The 20,354-nt window shown below is 37.8% G+C and overlaps 2 protein-coding genes across 5 annotated transcripts in view; one reads left to right on the forward strand and one right to left on the reverse strand.

Annotated features, from left to right (window-relative positions):
• Window positions 1-10,349, forward strand: part of LOC140726352 (protein Hook homolog 3) — a 98,110-nt gene extending 87,761 nt beyond the window's left edge. Inside the window, exons 22-23 of one of the 3 annotated variants that reach the window (XM_073042617.1) lie at window positions 25-168; window positions 9,143-10,349. In XM_073042617.1, the coding sequence (XP_072898718.1) occupies window positions 25-165 (141 nt within the window). In that variant the 3' untranslated portion in view covers window positions 166-168; window positions 9,143-10,349. Of the gene's footprint in view, window positions 1-24 lie in introns of all 3 variants that reach the window. The other 2 variants (XM_073042615.1, XM_073042616.1) reach the window with 2 other exon arrangements.
• A 6,794-nt stretch (window positions 10,350-17,143) lies between these two features.
• The window catches only part of pigg (phosphatidylinositol glycan anchor biosynthesis class G (EMM blood group)), a 31,993-nt gene continuing 28,782 nt past the window's right edge, over window positions 17,144-20,354 (reverse strand). For both annotated transcript variants that reach the window (XM_073042625.1, XM_073042626.1), the window contains exons 12-13: window positions 19,477-19,640; window positions 17,144-18,561 (exon numbers count right to left, since the gene is read on the reverse strand). In XM_073042625.1, the coding sequence (XP_072898726.1) occupies window positions 18,333-18,561; window positions 19,477-19,640 (393 nt within the window). In that variant the 3' untranslated portion in view covers window positions 17,144-18,332. The remainder of the gene's footprint in view (window positions 18,562-19,476; window positions 19,641-20,354) is intronic.

Below are 20,354 nucleotides of genomic sequence, written 5' to 3' on the forward strand. Positions count from 1 at the left end.
AATTTATTTTGTTTCTGATATTAGGGTATGGCACTTCACAAAAAAGCAGCAGAAGAGAGACTTGCCAGCACTGGTTCAGGACAATCCTTCCTAGCTAGACAGAGACAGGCAACAAGCACACGACGACCATACCCTGGACATGTTCAGCCAGCTACAGCAAGGTAGAAGGTACAAGCAGTGGCATCAGCACAAATCATACAGCATATAATTGAACTGATTACCTTCTGCTACTTGTAAACTTACTCTTGTTCATTTTGTGTTTTCAAATTTTTGTGCTAATATTTGTAGTGAATTTATTGTTTATTTAACCCATGTATGAGATTTTATGCCATAGTTGTAATATAAAATAATCAGTGGATTAAATTTGTTGGTCCACATTCCCACAAAATAATTTATTCAGCAATGGTGATTGAGAATACTTTTCTGTTTGGCTTCATTTCCACATTTTTATCCTGTAGGTTAAATTTTCATCCCTTTTTATTTAAAATATTTACTAAAAAGAGACTGTTAACCTCATTGTTCTGTAAGGTAGGAACTCAAAATTAGTGTGGTCAAGACAGGGAATACATGATTTGTGATGCAGTCATACATGGCCTCTTGTTAATAGCTTGACCTTTTCTCATTCTTCCAGCTTTGTCAGATTAATGCTGTGGGAAGCACATTATGCAAAATTAAAATGAACAATACATTTTAAAATAATTAAATGCAATAACTAGCTTCAACTTATCTAGTTAGCAGCTTGTCTGTTCCAGCTCTAGCTCCATGTCTTCCCTACACAAAAGGTTTAATAATACTTGACCTAGCTTCTTGAGGCATGTTAACAGCTCAGAATGCTTACAGTTCATCAGTAAATTGATGTTATCATCAGTATGGTTCAGATGATCTGGAATAGGAAATAGTTACTGTGTGATTCAACCCATCTAATAATCCTTCCCACAGTAAAAGGAACAATTGTTTCTTATTATTTGCTGACATTGCATTGCTGATTATCCATCAAGTGCTCCATTTTTCAACAGTGATGACTTTTGTAGTGATATGAACTAAATAGATTTAAAGTACCAGTGAAACAAATTGCTCTTTTTAAAATTAATAATGTTGAAGTACAGATGATCAGTTATTTGCTTCCTGTTGTCTCATGATCCAGTTACTCATCCTTATGGGAAGGCTATAGTTTTTGATATTTTAGTTTGTTCAGTATCAACTATGATTTTATTCTGTATTTAAATTTTGAATCTATGACAGTGTCATGTGTGCTGGGAAGGATAGAAGGGTAAAATTGCTCCAAAAGGCTCCACCTGCAGGATTAACAATTAGGATGCATCCGTTGGAAGATAATTATACAATTAACCATAGATCATTCAAGCAATATAAGCTACTTTATTGAAAAAAGTAATTGAAACCTGCTCATGATAAACTGAGTGTGAAAATGACGAACTTGGAATTAAAATCTGAACATGTGTTTATTGTGCTCTGCAGCAGCATATTGTCCTTGCTTTAGGTCAGAAATCTTGAGACCACTGCAGCACTTCAGAATAAACCATTAAGCTCCCTAAGATTTTTCTGCTATTCAGTCAGATCATCTCTATCTACTTATATTCGAGTACCTGTCTGACCCTTGGGTAGAACCTATCAGTCATTGTTGAGTTTTTCAGTTGACCTAGCCTGAAGCATGCTTTTGAAGTCACCTTGCTAAACAATTTGTAGTTATTTTCTGAAAAAGTCTAAACAATTAATAATATATCCTTTTTCATTTTAATTTGTCCATGAGTAACATTTACTTTGCATTTTCTATATAGAGAAAAGATCATTGGAGCCATCAACTCCGCTCTCTAGAACACTGCAGCTCTGATAGAAACAAGCTAACAATTTTGCTTTTTTACCATGCCTTTTAAATAGTATTATGGGTCCTATTTTAAAATAATAATTCTATCATTTCTATTCATCTGCTGCCTTCATGTTTTTTATGAACAACTCTTCAAAGCATGTTCTCCTTATACTATGACCCTGGCAGTAGAATTATTTCAGAGAGGCTTGAAGGGATAATCACTTACTCTTATTTACTATGTATTATTATGTTCTCTTTTTAAGTGGCAGTGTGAACTAACCTTTCAGGTTTTCTTTTTTGCTTTGACCTCTACCTCTTCCAACTCACCTTTCCACTTGCCTTATAGATACATAGAAAACCTACAGCATGATATAGGCCCTTCGGCCCACAATACTGTGCCGAACATGTACTTACTTTAGAAATTACCTAGGATTACCCATAGGCCTCTATTTTTCCAAGCTCCATGTACCTATCCAGGAGTCTCTTAAGACCCTATTGTATCCACCTCCACCATAGTCGCCAGCAGCCCATTCCACACACTCAGCACTCTCTGCATAGAAAACTTACCCCTGACATCCCCTCTGTACCTACTCCCAACACCTTAAAACTGCGCCCTCTCATGTTAGCCATTTCAGCCCTGGGAAAAACCGTCTGACTATCCACATGATCAATGCCTCTCATCATCTTATACACCTCTATCAGGTCACCTCTCATCCTCTGCTGCTCCAAGGAGAAAAGGCCAAGTTCACTCAACCTATTCTCATAAGGCATGCTCCCCAATTCAGGCAACATCTTTGTAAATCTCCTCTGTACCCTTTCTATAGTTTCCACATCCTTCCTGTAGTGAGGTGACCAGAACTGAGTACAGTACTCCAAGTGGGGTCTGACCAGAGTTCTATACAGCTGCAACATTACCTCTCGGCTCTTGAACTCAATCCCAAGGTTGGTGAAGGGCAATGCACCGTATGCCTTCTTAACCACAGGGTCAACCTGTGCAGCGGGTTTGAGTGTCCAATGGACATGGACCCCAAGATGCCTCTGATCTTCCACACTGCCAAGAGTCTTAGCATTAATACTATATTCTGTCATCATATCTGACCTACCAAAATGAACCACCTCACACTTAACTGGGTTGAGCTTCATCTGCCACTTCTCGCCCAGTTTTGTATCGTCTTGCTGTTACCTCCGACAGCCCTCCATACTATCCACAACATCCACAACAAACCTTGTGATGGTTTTGCTTTTAGAACATAAAACTGTTTTTGTTCACAATTGGATTATTACTTTTGATCTTTCTGACATGAGCACATCTGTGCTTGAGTTGTGTTGAGTTGCTGGCTCTTAATTTAAAGAGAATATTTTAGAAGATCTCAGTCAAAGCACATATGTAGGGAAAGAGTTGATTTATCAGTCAATAATTGTTCATTAGGGCAAGATTTCAAATTTTCAGCATCACTGGTGATCTGTACTTGATTTGTAAATTGTCATTCCACCAGTGCTTTGTAAACTTTTACAACTTCCACAATCATTTTCAATGTTTAGTCTGTGCAATGAAGTGACATACATTGCTACTCTTGGATACTTTTTCGAAAAAATTTTGCTAATTAATTTGCAGCCAATTAATACTATTACACTACCTTTTTGCGGTAAGTTCATTTGCAAATTTTGAGCTTTGTTTCCATCACTATTACTACTTACTAGTGTCATCAAAATTTTTGTTATGTTTAAAGTGGGTTTTGTTGAGCACCTTTTTGCTATGTCTTAAGCAACAGTTAACTCAGTGGGTCAGTCATATGCACATTTATTTTGCTTGCTGCAAGGGAAGACCATCACTGCACAAGAGCCAGTGATAGCTTTGGAAAAAACAGACAGCACACTCACTTCTTTATACCCAAGTGTTAGCTACTGCACACCAGTTGAAAGCCAGGGTGCTTTCCGTTCACTTGCTTAATCAGTGTACTGGACATTCTTATAGTAATGCATCTACTTTCTGCACTTTGTCATATAATCAAGGTCCATTGGCATAATGTTGCACAAACACCATTAGGACAGTACTGTACAGATACAATACAGGTTCCGTTTTGTTACAGACAAAAATGCCATTTGGTTACTGTAAGTACATTTCCATGTTCACTTCTTTTTGTCATTTCTTGACCACACTACATTTCACCAAATACTGTAATTGAAATATCCACATATATGCATAAAAAGTAATGATGCAGTTTCAAAGCCTTCCTAAAATTCCCTTTTCATCTGTCCACTTCAACAAGTACTCATTCTTTTCATTAATATTCTCTCCTTTATCCTATTATTTCACACAAGAATTGTAAAGGAATAACAGCCATTATAATAATACCAATAGTTACATCATAATGTAGAATATTTGACCATCATCCACCTCCTAGAATATAATTGTGATTTTGATCCCCTCCTTTCTTAATCTCTTTGGTAGCTTCTTGGATATGGTTTGCCAAGTTTAGTTGCACAAGTGCCCCCTTTTCCTGATAGAATAAAATCCAAAGCCATTCTGTTCTGTAATGCTGCTGCACAAAGAGCCATCAGTTCTGCTGACATCTTGGTTAATGCTTGTTTGGTTTGATCAAAGGCATATGCAGTTTCATTCGCTATTTTTTCCAAGGTTGATGCCATATTAATCAATTCCTGAGACAATCTCGCAGTGTCAAACCTCAAAAAGGCAATTATCCAGAATTTCTCTCTCTTTTATGCGCCTTGGTGTTGCATGTGGGACACTACGTGGGCAAAATAACAGCAGCCCTTCCAGGGCCACAGCTCTCCACTACCCCTCGTACCTGGGGAACATGCCTGGCAACCAGGGGTAGGTCCAGTAACCACATACCCAATAAGTAGCATTCAGTGAGGACTGAGATATGTACATGTACCTTCACTGCTCCTCTGATAGAGGCCCTTGCCCTTCTAGTTGCAGTGACATGTTACATGATCAAAACCCTCCGTTCCAGAAACAACCACTTGAATCTCTCTCTCAATCATTGAGAAGCCATTGGTGTATAGAATCAAATCTTTTGCTGAGTAATAACCAACAGGATGCTGTCGGTCTCCATGTTCTTGAAATAAGACTGCTGTCGTGTTTCTCATTGACATACAGGGTGAATTGTCCAACTGTATCATGGATCTAGGTGCAGTACACAATGTCACTTTTAAAGTTTAAAACCCTTTCAGTTGTTCTTCATTAAGATGCACTACTTGTTCTTCAGTAGTTGTTCAGCAGTTGAGCAATAGTCAATTGATCTGTCACTAGCTTGCCAATACATAAGCAATAGTTTCATATGCCATAGCTGTCAATCTTTTTGTTTAATCACTGTCATTCTCACAGTAAGTAGGGGCCACTGTACAGTCCATGTTATGTTTATCCTGTAATTATTTGGAGTTCAGATCAGGATCAGAATTGGTCTTAATATCACCAGCATATGTCGTGAAACTTACTAAGTTTATGGTAGCAGTACAATGAAATACATGATAAATATAGAAAAAAAAGAATTACATTAAGCATATATGTCTATTAAATAGTAAGTTAAAATAAGTACTGCAAAACAAACAAAAAGTAGTGAGGGAGTGTTCATGGGTTCAATATCCATTTAGAAATCAGAAGGCAGAGAAGCAGCTGTTCCTTCCTGAAGGTAACGATGAGAAGAGGGCATGTCCTGGGGTGGTGGGCATCTGTAATGATGGGACGCTGCCTTCCTGAGGCACCACTCCTTTAAGATGTCTTGGCTACTATGGAGGCTAGTACCCATGATGGAGCTAATTTTAAGATGGTGCACTGTTCCCAGTCTTGTAATTCTCCAGAGTTTGGAAGGAGGTGCTGTACAGGGAGACTGTTCAATGTGAGCTATGATTCCTTGGGCAGAGCTTCAGAAGTAGGTGTATCCCAGGATGGAGCACCAGTGGTAGCATTACTGACAGGATCACCCACTTGAAGTTGCTGCAGCGCTTTTCCAATAATGACCAATACCTATTTATATTCTTCATACAAAGGTAATTCTATAAAATCGATCTGTAAATGCACGAATAGTCCATTAGAGGGTGGTGTACAAGATCCTTCCACCTTCACTAGTTTCCCTGCATTTTGTAAAATACATATCATACTTTTTTCACAAACTTGACTTACAGCTTGCAATAAACCATGTTTGATTTATACGATCTATCCCTTCTTCAGCCTCCAGGGAAAGAGGGTATTGTGCCCTGTGGGGCAGTGGAGCATTTGGGTAGATGGTCACTTTATGCAGCTCGGTTGTGAGCACCTTACCCATTTCACTTAGTTGGAGGGCCCAAAGTTGCAGTGGGACCTTGGAGAGAGTAAAGGTTCCATATCAGCACTGAATAACAATCATCCTACAGCTTCCAGTTCAAAGATTGCCTCTGCTCCTAATGTACTAGGGAGTGACAAAAGAAAGCCCTTGCCACCTTCCAACTGCCACAGACTCATCCAGTCATTGCCAGGACCATCCGTCATGGCAGACCCCCAGACCCTTAATCATTGGTCCTAGGTCCTTTGCGCCTTAGCTCTGAAAACTGTGAGAGTTAGATGGGATTCCCTGTTCTGATCTTGTATCGTCCACTAAACTTCGTGGGCAAGTTGATCTGCTGCCGCATACTGGAATTACCCATGTGTTTTACTGAAGTGTATAGAATAATTTCCTTACATATATAAGGATCCATTTTCTGATGTATAAAATTGTCATTTCCAGCGGAGTCATAATTAAACCTCATGAAAATCAAATTTGGAGCCTAACCATGCCTTGTTAAGGTTTCCAAATCCATAATACTTTTTTTTGTGACACACAATAGTTTTAAGTTTCTGAATAGCTTTTTCAAAACTTTTACTATGGCCTGTAGTTCTTCTGACACCCAAAGTTGATGTACACCCTTGGATTCCCTATCTGTAATTCTGAACATCAATCCCTTCCTATAATTATTAAACATATACCATGCTGGTCTCCCTTTATTCGGGACAGGGAAGGACTCTCCTTGTCCCATTATCACTAATTTCTAGTCCCTCTTCCTCATCGCATTTTCTCTTTCTTTTGTTCACTAAAGCATCCTGTCGAAATTAAACTCATGAGCTCAGTTTCCACAAATCCCACTCTTCCTTTTTTTTACTGGCACTGATGCTTCCCTAACACCATATCTTAGGTGTCTCTTATATTCTTGCTGTTCAAATTTGGTGTCTGTGGCGTTCTTACCAGTCAGATCTAATCATTGATATTGGTATGTTTCTGGTCGCCATGCTGAAAGCATCAGAATTGCAGAGAGATACTGATCCACTCAGTTATCAGTAGCACAGATCATAGTGTATGGAACAGAAGTAGGGCAGAACTCGGTATTTGCTACTTGCCTGGAAAGCTACGTTACTCTTTGTGATCACTTCTCTGTCGGAGTTTCCCCGGGAGCAGACAGTCACCACAATCCCCTTTGGTCTGCTCCTGCACCAAAACATGTGATCTCAGTGAAACCTCCAAGTTCTGTTGAGCACCCTTTCACTATGTTTTATAACAATCAACAATTAACTCAAGAGGAAGCTAGCACTGCACAAGAGCCAGTAATAGCTTCAATAAAACAGACAGCATAATCACTCCTTTATATGCAAGTGTTATCTACTGTGCATCAGTTCAAGGTTGGGGTGCTTTCTACTCACCTGCTTAATCAGTGTAAATGGCATTCTTCCAGTAACGCATCTGATTGTCTTTCTGCAGTTGGTCATATAATCAAGATCCATTGGCATAATATTGCATGAACACTATTCGCAAAACATTTTGGTACAATACAGGTTCCATTTTGTTACTACAAATAATAGTATTTCTACAGTATTCAAATCTTTCATATGATAGCAAATCTGTTGATTCTTCACTTAGCACCTTACATCAATCTGATACCATACCTTTTTCTAATACTCATTCCTTTTTAGTCAATTTCTTCATAATCTCTTGTTTTGCACATGTTTATGATTTTGGAAAGCACAGGATCCTTACTGACTCAACTCCTTATTAGGTGGCCTCAAAAGTCAAATAGACGTCGTTGTCATTATGTTTCAACTAATTTGTACCACCTTCAAAATGGTTCTTCAGATAGTTTCTAACGAATTTATTGGAATACAGTTAATCTTCAAGCCCACTCTGGAGAATATTTTGTTCAGCATATGTTCAAAAATTATTATAGTGAGAGATATTCAAATAGCATTTATTGGTAGATATTTTTGTTTAACATTTAATAGTGATGTTTATTGGAATTCTCATCTTAAACCTTTAAAAATCAAAATATATATTGGCTTAATTTTACAAATAATTATCTACTGTGATACCTATAAACAATCTAGAATAGATGTGCAGAATAGGAACTTTGAAAATGTAAATGAGAGAAGCTAATCAACTCTCAAAGCTATTTTTTCTAGCTCATTACATTGCATTCAAAATAACAGTGGACATAGTATAAAGCAATCTAATTACTGCTCCACATTGTTAGTAATTTGTAGAAAGAGACTAACAATATGTAGTGATTTGGAGAGAAGTTTGAAGATAAAAATTTTACACACTCGTATAATTTCATAATGAAAGTGTCAAATTTATATTAATGTTTTTTTACATATATTAATTAACTAGACTTTTTGAAAGTAGTTTCTTCCACAAAAAGAGATCAAGTCAAAGAAATACTTTTGTAGTTTAAGTGAGCAAGTAAGAATTGGGACTCTCATTTTGAAGTAAATGTGGGAAGATTTACTGTTTTACTTCTTCCAGCGATTAAAGGATGTTCAGATATTTTAAGCTTTTAAGCTTTACTTTAAATCATTGTTTTATTTTACAACTTTTAAATTAAATCACAATTTCTATAAATGATATAAGCTTCAACATTTGCTTCAGTGACTTCACTAACAGAAAATATAAACAATTTGCAATGATATTTTAATATTTACATTATGAAAATACTGCTTGTTCAATAGGCGCATAATTCAAGTTACCTTCTATTAATTATTAGTATTACATACACCATAAAATTTCAATAATAATCCTCTCATCTATCTGATCCTAATTTTTAAACTACTAGCAATGTCTGTTTAGACACCATATTAATACAAAAGAATATAACAAGCATGATGAGCTGGATAGTGTGCACTACAATAACTTAGTTATTGTAAACATTGTGCTAACTATTGTTTGAACCCTTATACCAGTGCTTAGCAAAATTGATTGTAGTTAATCCTTCCATTTGACATATTGACACTTTTAATGATTGTATTTTTAATTATCTAGTTTGCTTTACTAATGTATTTTTGTTCATTTCCAGTGACGTGATTGCATGATCTGCAGCATGGCTTTCCTGCACTGACTACTCATTTGCATGACTTTTGAGTTTGGATGCATAATTTCTTAATTTGCTGCTGTTTATTTTCTAACCTATCTCTACTATGGATGTAATAGCCCCAGTCCTCCATTTTGGACATATTACCAGAAACTGGGAGGCATTATGGCTTAACACACACTGCCCTTTGGAATTTGCTACCAGAATAACAGAGGTTGATGCATGGTGGTCCTTTGTCTCTGATATCAATTGAGTTAGATTTGGATATGCTTTATACAAGTTCAAGTGGGCATAGGTTCATTGTGCACCATATCCATTACTTTGTACTGTATTGGCAATCTCAGCTGCTATAAAAATGTTTTAAATTGATCTATTAGGGTGCTGTTCAGTTGAGCAAACCAGAAAATTATTTTCTCCAGCAGATCTGGGGTTGTTTGATGACTATTCTAGCTGTCTAAAACAGAACTAAGATTTTACGAACTCAGAAAGCTATTGCTTACTTAAGCTCAAAAATACTAAACTGTTTCTCTATAATAGATGCACCTCTAGTACCACTTTGTGCTATTTTTCATAACTGTTATTCAGTTGTTAAATAAGCATTATGGATAGTCTACAGCCATTGTTTATTTAGATTTGTAACAAATTTTCAGAGCATTAAGCACCTCTGTTTGTACACAAATACGATTTGTCCTAATGCTTTATTATAATAAAGCATTATTACTCTTTGAGTAATGAGTTCCTGTTTACTATCCAATAATTTTCTGCTTTAACTACTTGATTCTGCAAATGGAAAGAAAAGCCACATAGTGCAAATTTTAAAGCTTTGCACAATATAGTATTATAATATTTATTTACCTTTTTGTATTTTGACTTACAGTATTTCAGGACATAACTTAATTATTCAGGAAAACCTGTGTTTGTGTCCTATTATCTGTATCATTACAGGTTTCATTATGTATGAATGGTCAATGATCTCTGCATAGATCCCATTGTATAGCTGGCAATCTACAAACTGCTTATAAAATATGTATATACAACAAATTACATCTGAATTACATCTTCAGGAAATATTCACAAAGTGAACTGAACTGTAAGATACAATGAGACTTTCCACAAAACATCTTTGAATGCTTTGTATGTTGCAAAGGAGTGTACAGTTCCGTATATTGTAAATAAAAATCTGTCAAGATTGTGTATTTTCTTAATGTTCATTGATAAATCAATACCAAGGAGTCCTTGGCAGGGAACATGAGCAACCAGGGGAACATCTTCCGAAGAACAGCACTTCCTAGTAACTCACAACCTTCAATTAGGGATGGGCAACAGTGGAAAAATTGCCTTAAAGTTGAAATAAAGTTTCAGATGCAGCATGTTTTGAAATCGGTATGTCATGTCTAGATTCAGATAGTTTATTAACCTAAAGTCATTAGCACCAATAGCAGTATCAATCAAATCAAACAAAGAAGACTTTCAACATGTCACATTTCAGAATCAGGTTTATTGTCACTTGCATAAATTGTGAAATTTATTTTGTGGCAGTAGTACAGTGCAGGCATAACAAATTAAATTTAAAATAACATACTGAGTTTTAGACTTTAATGTTTATTTATGTAGTGGCTGTAAGTTTTAAAGCTGGTTACTACAGTGTGGGAGTTGCTGATTTTGCAGGCAGAAATCACTACAGGTTTCTTTGTGCTTCAACTCAGGACCTCAAAGTATAGATCAGAGCTTAAAGTAATAACAAGAATAAAGTAATACTTATGTAAAAGAGTTATCTAGAAGCCCTAATTTCAATTGGAAAGAGACATCACCTATTCTGCAAAGAAAAAAACAACTTCCCACCTTGAATATACCATGTGTGTCATGGAAAGGCAACATGAGTGTACCTTAACATAGGGTTAATTTATGCTGCTAATTTGCCAGCTGTATTAAGTTTGAATGAACTTGTAAACTTCAAATTCTGTCTCATTGGTGAAACTGAGTTTAGTGTTAACTGATCTACGTTTAAGATATTTTATGTAACTCTCTACTAATTTGGAAGATCCCCCTTTTTTTAAGAAGGTAGGAAATCAGTCAGAACCAGACCTTCAAAGCTTACTTTATTGATTACCACTGAAATTATTATACTCCAGGATTCATAAGCCACTAATTACCCTTGCCTTAGAACAGATCTTGTCAATTGTTTTCCAAAGTTTAATTTGTAATCTTTCAGCTTTCAATTAAAAGCAATATCTTTGTTGTGTTACAAACCCCGTAACTGGGTCATTTACCAGCAAAGATAGAGAGGTTGAAGTCTGATGGTACTATTTTTAACAGTATTTATTGGTAAAAATACACAAAAATAATATCAATGCAAACATACAGATAATATACATTGTCAATACTAACTCTAAAAGTGCGGGTATAATAATAATCAATAAGAAATAAGCTCTATCGTTGTCTAGGGAATAATGTATTGTCCGATGGAAATATAAAAGTCACTCAGTTCATTCAGGCTGCAGCTTTTTGGTTGGAGAGAGAGACAGATTTTTAGAACTTGCCAGCTTTTCCTTTTTATGATAGATACTTTATTCATCCCCATGGGGAAATTCAACTTTTTTTCCAATGTCCCATACACTTGTTGTAGCAAAACTAATTACATACAATACTTAACTCAGTAAAAAATATGATATGCATCTAAATCACTATCTCAAAAAGCATTAATAATAGCTTTTAAAAAGTTCTTAAGTCCTGGCGGTTGAATTGTAAAGCCTAATGGCATTGGGGAGTATTGACCTCTTCATCCTGTCTGAGGAGCATTGCATCGATAGTAACCTGTCGCTGAAACTGCGTCTCTGTCTCTGGATGGTGCTATGTAGAGGATGTTCAGAGTTTTCCATCATCATAGGATGATGTCGATCCTTCGAAATTTTGTTGGTGGCCTCTCCTTTAGCTAAGCCTTTCTTCCGTGGTAAGGCCCGCCAATTCCTAGGCAAATGGAAAAGGACACAAGCGGGCCCCCACTGGCTGTCGCTATTAAACGCTGTCACGGGATTTCTAGCGTTTCTCCTGGTGCGTCTAAAAGGGTTGTTCCCCAGACCCTCTTTTATCCTTACTCATGGGGTCTCAGATGTCAACCAGGTTGGGATGATGCCATCCCTCAACCAGCCCACTCAGGTCACCCCCGAGGGCTTCAATGAATAGTACAGTACTCAATACACACTTCTGTCTCCAAGAGACAATGGCCGTTATCTGTGGCTTTGTATCGCTGAGGCCAGGACACACATTCCAAACCCTTGTGGATTCTCTCTCATTTCCTGGGTCCCAGACCCGAATTAATAGCAATCTTGTGATTCTCAAAAAGGAGGGGCCTACTTTGTACCCTTCGGCCCCTCAAGAGTTGTGGCACATTCGTAACACCCCCTTTCTTAAAAGCGTTTTTACCATTGGTAAAAACTAAGTAATACAGAGTCTTACAGGATTTTAGAATCTAACACAATACAAAAGTTTTTTTTTCACTACAGAGTAATACAGTTATACATTCAATTCAGCATCTAAACAGTTAACGATTACATTGTCACTGCCTTTAATATCTTAACATCTTGTACCTTACTAAAGTCTTGTAGCATCAGACTTCAATTTAATAACCACCTTTTTTAAATTTCTTTCCTTCAGCAAACAAAAACTAAAGAGTTGTGATCTTAGCTTACATGTATCCTATAAAAGTTCATGCAAAAGACTAATCTTTATTGTTACTTTCAAACTTAACAGTCAATCTTCCATGGGGGTTGTCTTTATTATTCACATGCTTTGTCGAAATCCCTTTAAACCGGATCCTGCTGTTAAAAATGGCATCCCGTCAACCCTCGCCCCTTTTCCAGTTAACTCCCACGTGGTGAGTTTGTGCACCATGGCGAAATAGGCTTTCGCCCGCTCCTTTCATAGGAGTTATTTTATCAACAATGTGTTCCAAGCTTAGACCATTTTCTGAATTTCCACACAATTCTTTAAGTATAAGCAAGTTGCTAGTTTTCTCTTCAGGACCCTTCAGGCTATTAGTTCTCAATTTAAGATCTGAAAGCGATCCCCCTTTGTTCAAACAGCATTTCGAATTCTGCTTTTTCACACCACACTCTTGAATAACAATAGCATGTGGGGCACCTTTACATTCCAACTCAACCTGTAATTGATTCGCAGGCACCGCGTTACCACGCCATTGTCTCTGTAGCCTGGTTGCTGCTTCTGACATCAATCCAGACTTTAAAATTTCTTCATTCAATTTAGGAACTACACTTTTCCCTTTTCCTTCAATAATTAGATTCACATCACCACCTTTTATCTCCTCACTAACTTTTAACACACCTTCGAGCACAAACCACTGGGAATTCTCACCTCCCACTATTACCAAGGTTAACCCTTTCTTCACTGAACCAAGTCCATCTGACCCACAAGGACTGCATTCCTTTTCAACTGACTCAAATACCTCAGACTTTTTCTGAGCTCCATTACTAGGCTTAGTACCACATGCATCCACATCTTGGACACACTCAAACGGGACATTTGCCTCTTCCAGGCTTTCAATACCCGTACCCTTTTCAAATTCTAAATTCCCCTGATCCTCCCAGCTACTCTCTGGGCAACTCCCTTCCGGAGTAAACTCAACCCCGCGGGCTGAAACAACCTCATCTGCCAACCCAGCAGACTTCTTCAAAGTAATGGCATCCTTTTCATCTCGGACTGCCCTCATTTCATTATCGGGAACACCTTTAGAATATTCAACTTCTTCAAACAGTTCTGCCAAACCAGACAGATCATCCATGTCCAACCCTGGACCTTTTAACAGCTTTATCTGTTTCTCATCTTCGTGCCTCTATAAATTTTCTCCTCGCTAAGGGCAGGTCTACCTCCTCTCCCTTACTCTCTTTCACTTTTCTATTCTCTGTTTTTCCATCCTCTAAACCCTCGTGGTACAGGGTCGGTAAAAACGTCTTGCCCAAATCGATACTAGCCGGATTTAAACTGCTCTCTATCTCAGCTGCCTTTCTCGACATGCTGCGAGTGATTGCGTTTGCGGGATAGATCTTGGAATCTAGGGGCGGGACCTCCACCGGTGGTCTCGTCAGCTTCATTGCTGACCAAACCTTACCACCGGCTAAATCGTTACCCAGAAGGACGTCCGCGTCAGTTCTCGGGAATTCTGATCGCACCCTTATTTCAACTGGTCCAGATACCAGATCACAATTCAGAATGATCCTATGCAAGGGCACCGTTTCTGTCCCTTTTCCTATTCCTTTCAAAGCTACCATTCCCGTCTTGCGACCAAAATCCAGTACCTTACTGTTAATCAATGACAGTTCAGCTCCCGTGTCTCTCCAGATCTGCACTGCAATTGGTGTGTCTCCCTCTCTCACAGACACGGTTCCTTTTGACATACATTTCTCAGACCCTTCTCGTACTCTGTCTACCTGGGGCTCTCTCGTCGATTTACTGATTACCACAGCACATCCTATAGGGACTGCTGCTTTCCATTTTCCTGTCTCCTTCCTCAGAGCAAGGCACCTAGATGCAATATGTCCCCCCTTTCCACAATTAAAACAGGTCAAGCCAGGAACTCTCCCGCCGTCTTGCCTCTCCTCCCCAATCTTACCACTAGCTCCCGGCGGGACCTCTGCCTCAGCCGGCGGGCTTTCTCTACCGTTCCCACGGTCTCTCTGGTAACTTTTATTCGAGGAAAACTTTGTCTTGTGGGTTAGGGCATATTCATCTGCGAACCTAGCAAATTCGGAGATGGACTTATTCGGCTTCCCATTCAAATACATCCGGATATCCTCCGAAACACAACCTTTAAATTCCTCAATCAGAATTAACTCCCTGAGACGCCAAAAATCCTCTTCCACTATTTCTGCTGCACACCAGCGATCCAAGAGCACACCCTTCTCATAGGCAAACTCGGTATACGTCTGATTCCACCCTTTCTTTAAATTTCTGAACTTTTATCTATACGCTTCAGGTACCAATTCGTAAGTCCGGAGAATGGCCTCTTTTACTTTGGCATAATTCTCAGACTCTTCCTCCTCCATGGACAACGCCGCATATGCCTGTTGTGCCTTCCCTTTTAACACATTTTGTAACAACGCCACCAACTGCTCTTTGGGCCACTTCTGATTCACTGCCACCTTTTCAAAAAGCAAGAAATAACTATCAACATCCGTCTCCTTGAACAGAGGTACTACCCTCAACTCCCGACTAACATTAAACCGCTCCTCTCGGTCTGACCCTTGAAATCTTCACTCTTGCCTTAACTTCTCCATATCCAAGTCATGTTGCCTCTGTTTCTCTGCCTCCCTCTCCTTCTCGGCTCTCTCCCTCTTTTTCAGCTGCTTCCAGCTGTTTTAACTGAATTTCATGCTCTCTTTGTTTCTCAGCTCTTTCCTGCTCCCTTTTCACCTCTAACTCCTTTAGCTGGAGCTCATGCTCCTTTTTCACCTCTAACTCCTTTAGCTGGAGCTCATGCTCCCTTTTCACCTCTAACTCCTTTAGCTGGAGCTCATGCTCCCGTTGCTTCTCAGCCCTTTCTTTCTCTTTCTCAGTTGCTTTAATTTAATTTCATGTTCCAACCTTAATTTCTCCAACTCTAACTGAGCCGTCCCACTAGCTGGTACCTTTTCAGGGATATTTTCCAATACCTCAGCTGAAAACACATTCTTCACAATATAATACTGAGTTATGGCCCTCCGCACCTCCCACTTTTTCATCGACAACCTCACCTCTGTGAGGTTTAGTCCTTTCGCAATATTTATTAATTCCGACTTTGTGACCGCCTCTAACGCCTCCAGAGTCGGGTTTTCTATAAATTCCCCCACGTCCATCTTTGCTGGTTTCCCGTCTGGCTACCCACGCAACCAGATCCAAGTTTGGACTTACAAGCCCAATTCACTGGCCCCCCAATTTGGTATCAAATCTCGAGATGAGAACCCCAAGTTGTTACAAACCCCGTAACTGGGTCACTTACCAGCAAAGATAGAGAGGTCCGTTGAAGTCTGATGGTACTATTTTTAACAGTATTTATTGGTAAAAATACACAAAAATAATATCAATGCAAACATACAGATAATATACGTTGTCAATACTAACTCAAAGTGCGGGTATAATAATAATCAATAAGAAATAAGCTCTATCGTTGTCCAGGGAATAATGTATTGTCCGATGGAAATATAAAAGTCACTCAGTTCATTCAGGCTGCAGCTTTTTGGTTGGAGAGAGAGACAGATTTTTAGAACTTGCCAGCTTTTCCTTTTTATGATGTCGATCCTTCGAAATTTTGTTGGTGGCCTCTCCTTTAGCTAAGCCGTTCTTCTGTGGTAAGGCCCGCCAATTCCTAGGCAAATGGAAAAGGACGCACGCGGGCCCCCACCGGCTGTCGCTATTAAACGCTGTCACGGGATTTCTAGCGTTTCTCCTGGTGCGTCTAAAAGGGTTGTTCCCCAGACCCTCTTTTATCCTTACTCACGGGGTCTCAGATGTCAATCAGGTTGGGATGATGCCATCCCTCAACCAGCCCACTCAGGTCACCCCCTGAGGGCTTCAATGAATAGTACAGTACTCAATACACACTTCCGTCTCCAAGAGACAATGGCTGTTATCCGTGGCTTTGTACCACTGAGGCTAGGACACACATTCCAAACCCTTGTGGATTCTCTCTCATTTCCTGGGTCCCAGACCTGAATTAATAGCGATCTTGCGATTCTCAAAAAGGAGGGGGCTACTTTGTACCCTTCGGCCCCTCAGAGTTGTGGCACATTTGTAACAGTTGGCTCCAATGCGGATGCTGTTGAATTCTCTTTATGAGCCAACTTATGAAAACGAACAGATTGGCAAGGCATCTGACTTAATATGCCTGATGTTTTACTGAAAATGGCTAAATGAACAATATCTCATTGCTGCACATTACAGTTCAGATTAGTAGCATTAACTGCAGGCATGTAATTAAAACACAAACAGCAAGTCTTCTGAAAAATAAGTCATTTTATTCCCTTGCTTTGAAAAATAAATCAACTGGTTTTGCTGTCATTATCAACTAAAAGATTCAAGGAACATATAATTGTTATTTTTTATAAATAACTCCACCAAATCAATTCCCAACAATAGTCTGAACAAAGTATTTGAAAAGAATATCTAAAATTCTCTATTTAAAAAAAACTTACATGGAATCACAGGCAACAGATCAATGTAGTTCATGCTAGTTTCAGCACCTGGAAAATGTAACCCATCCTACCATTAACAAATTTATAGAAAGCATTTATAGATCTCATGAGTCCATTCAAGATGTTTACTATCGGTCTGGAAACATTACAGGATCATTTTTGTTTTTTCTGGTTTCTACCAATTGTTCACCTCAGTCTGATGGGATTAACTGCGCTGTGCTCCCTCAATTATGGTCATTGTTAAGTGAACAGTAAACAGAGGCAATAGGGGCCCATCAAAATAATAATGAATTTCAAATTTCATCAAATGATTCTGAAACTGATTAAACTGATTTAAAAAAACAAGAAATATTTGAGAAAAAAATGAAAATGTCTAGTAAGTCTACTAGAAGCGACACAAATTTCGGTCATTTCAAATTAAGAGAAAAATTACAGAATGCTTAGTATGTAGAATTCTCTGCAACAAATTGTCAGAGCAAAATTCTTCATTTTAACTTTTTTTTTGAGCAAGGAAGACTCAAACAGAATGGAATGAAACTTGGTAGCTCACTTAGAAAACAACATCCAAAGGGATTCAATTTAAGTATTTTAGCAAAGAAGCACCTACAAGTATGAAACCAACTTTTGATGGTAGCATGAATGGTCATCTGGTAATCAGCAGTCCGTTCACTAACAATATTTTCTAGAACCAAAGGGTCTCAGAATAGAAGAACATCCATTTAGAGCAGAGATGAGGAGGAATTTCTTTAGCCTGATGGTAATGTATCTGTGGAATTCATTCCCACATTTGGTTGTGGAGGCTAGGTCAGTGGGTATACTTGAAGTAGAGGTTACTAAGTCCTTGATTAGTCAGGGCGTCAAAGGTTACAGTAGAAGAGTTCTCCTGTGATACAGATTTTATTTGCATAACATCAGTTCAATAATTTTCCTCTACAACAATTGTTACATTAGTTTTCCCAAAAAAGAAAAACAAATTCAGTGCAATACCATTTTTATGAAAGTGTTTTCAACATTCTTTTCTGATCCATTGCAGTGAACATGACACAAGCTGCTCCTGTTACAAGTGTATGCATACCTTCGTAGAGCAACTTTGGAGAGAAAACACTCCAGATAAATAGATGGTAACGTAGAGAGGTAATTAGAATAATATAAACTGCTGCTGGAATTGTCCGTAACAGAATAAAACAGTAACAGCTGTGTCCCACTGAAACAGAAGAATATCTGCCAGAAAAGAAAGAGTGTGAGAGTATGTTCAACATGAAACAGAACTAAAGCAATTTTCAAGTAGAACAGTTACTGAAAAATAAACTTCTTGGCATCCTTAATAAAATCAATAAAAACTGTACCTTGCTTTATAATAAGTACTTGTTTTCCTTTACTTGCAAAAACTTAAATTGCAACAGAAAAAACATTCAAACTCTGATCCTAAATACCAAAAGATTTAGATAATAGATTGAAATTTTCTTTTCATAATGATACACCCTCAACTTATTCCACATGTGAATATTATGGATATTAAGAGAGCTGAGGCAGTGGGAAAGCCAAAATGGATGGAACTTTTATGAATGGGCAACCATTTACAATGAAACTGAAACCACTGACTGAGGATGGTTCTCAGTGAATTCTAGCAAGAACATTAAAAAGACATTAATGATGAGGGCCTAACTATAATCAGTATGTCCTTAGCCAGTGGAAGGATTTCTCCTTTAATAAGATGTTATTCACTAACTGATAATCAACAATGAAGATGTTTCTCAAGTAGATGATGAATACCATCTATACATAGCAAATGTCCTCTCTCACAATTGAACTGACCAAATTTTTCATTTAGTTTTTTTTTAAAAGAACAGAATAATGTTGGTACCAAATCATTTAAAATGCACCATAGATGCATTTTAAAGGAAAAATAGCACCAATAAAGACAGTTTTAGTACACAAAATCTAACTTTTCATAAAGACATTTGAGTTTAACCTACTTCAAAATGGTTAATATAACTACTATAACAAAGTGAACATCCAAGAGTAAATTATTAGATTTTGACATCTGTAAAGTTACTATTGACAAGTAAAAGCTAAGTAAATGGGGCAAGTTATGCTTATTTCTCATCATTGGAAGAAAACCTATTAAGTCATTACCTGCTTCTTTCTGAGCTCATGTAACAGGTTAGGTGCACAGCCCACAGCAGAGGGCCTATATAAGTGGCAAATGTTGTGAGGAGGATTGCTGGTAGCTCAACATAGTCCTCAAAGCCCACAAAACCAGCTGATATATCCACAGTTGCAATGCTATTTGAATTTCCCTGCAGAGAATTAACATTTTCATCTTAACAAATATGATTTCAGTCTCAACTTCCATATAAAACCATGCCTTTTGTACCCATTCTGAGTTACCATATTGAAATAATATTCTTAGCTACATACTTTCAAAACAAAAGAGCAGTAAGGACAAAGGCATGTCATTTCAAAATTCAATAGAAATAAACAAGAATTATTACTAAAATATAAACAAAAAAAATCAAATTTGTAGCATTAATTTTACAATAAGGAAAACCAAAAGGAAAATTCATAGACTTTCAACGCACTAAAATATGAGCTAATCACAGCATTAACTAAAAGTGTAACATGCAGAGATGCCATGCACAGTTAATATATTTTTTAAATATGCCACATTTGAAGTTCAGTGTTTTGATTTCATCCTGGTACAATAAATGGAGGATTCTTATATATTCACATGTATAATATCAAACAAACTGAAAATCATTGGCAGATCAGACAAGAAAAATCTAGGATATAGATCAGCAATAAACTGAAGCTTTGTGGGGGAGGGGGAGTAGACAGCTGCTAGATAAATCTATTTTATATTGACTATTTTATAACAAAGGAATTGGTTATCTAGATGTGCAAGTATTGCATACTGGAAAAGAACATTAAGTCAACATTGAATGTCATTGCAGTTGAGAATTGGTTTATTCTCCCCCCCCCCCCCACATGTACCAAGATACAGTGAGAAGGAT

The sequence above is a fragment of the Hemitrygon akajei genome, chromosome 4, assembly GCF_048418815.1.
Source record: "Hemitrygon akajei chromosome 4, sHemAka1.3, whole genome shotgun sequence".
NCBI lineage: Eukaryota > Metazoa > Chordata > Chondrichthyes > Myliobatiformes > Dasyatidae > Hemitrygon > Hemitrygon akajei.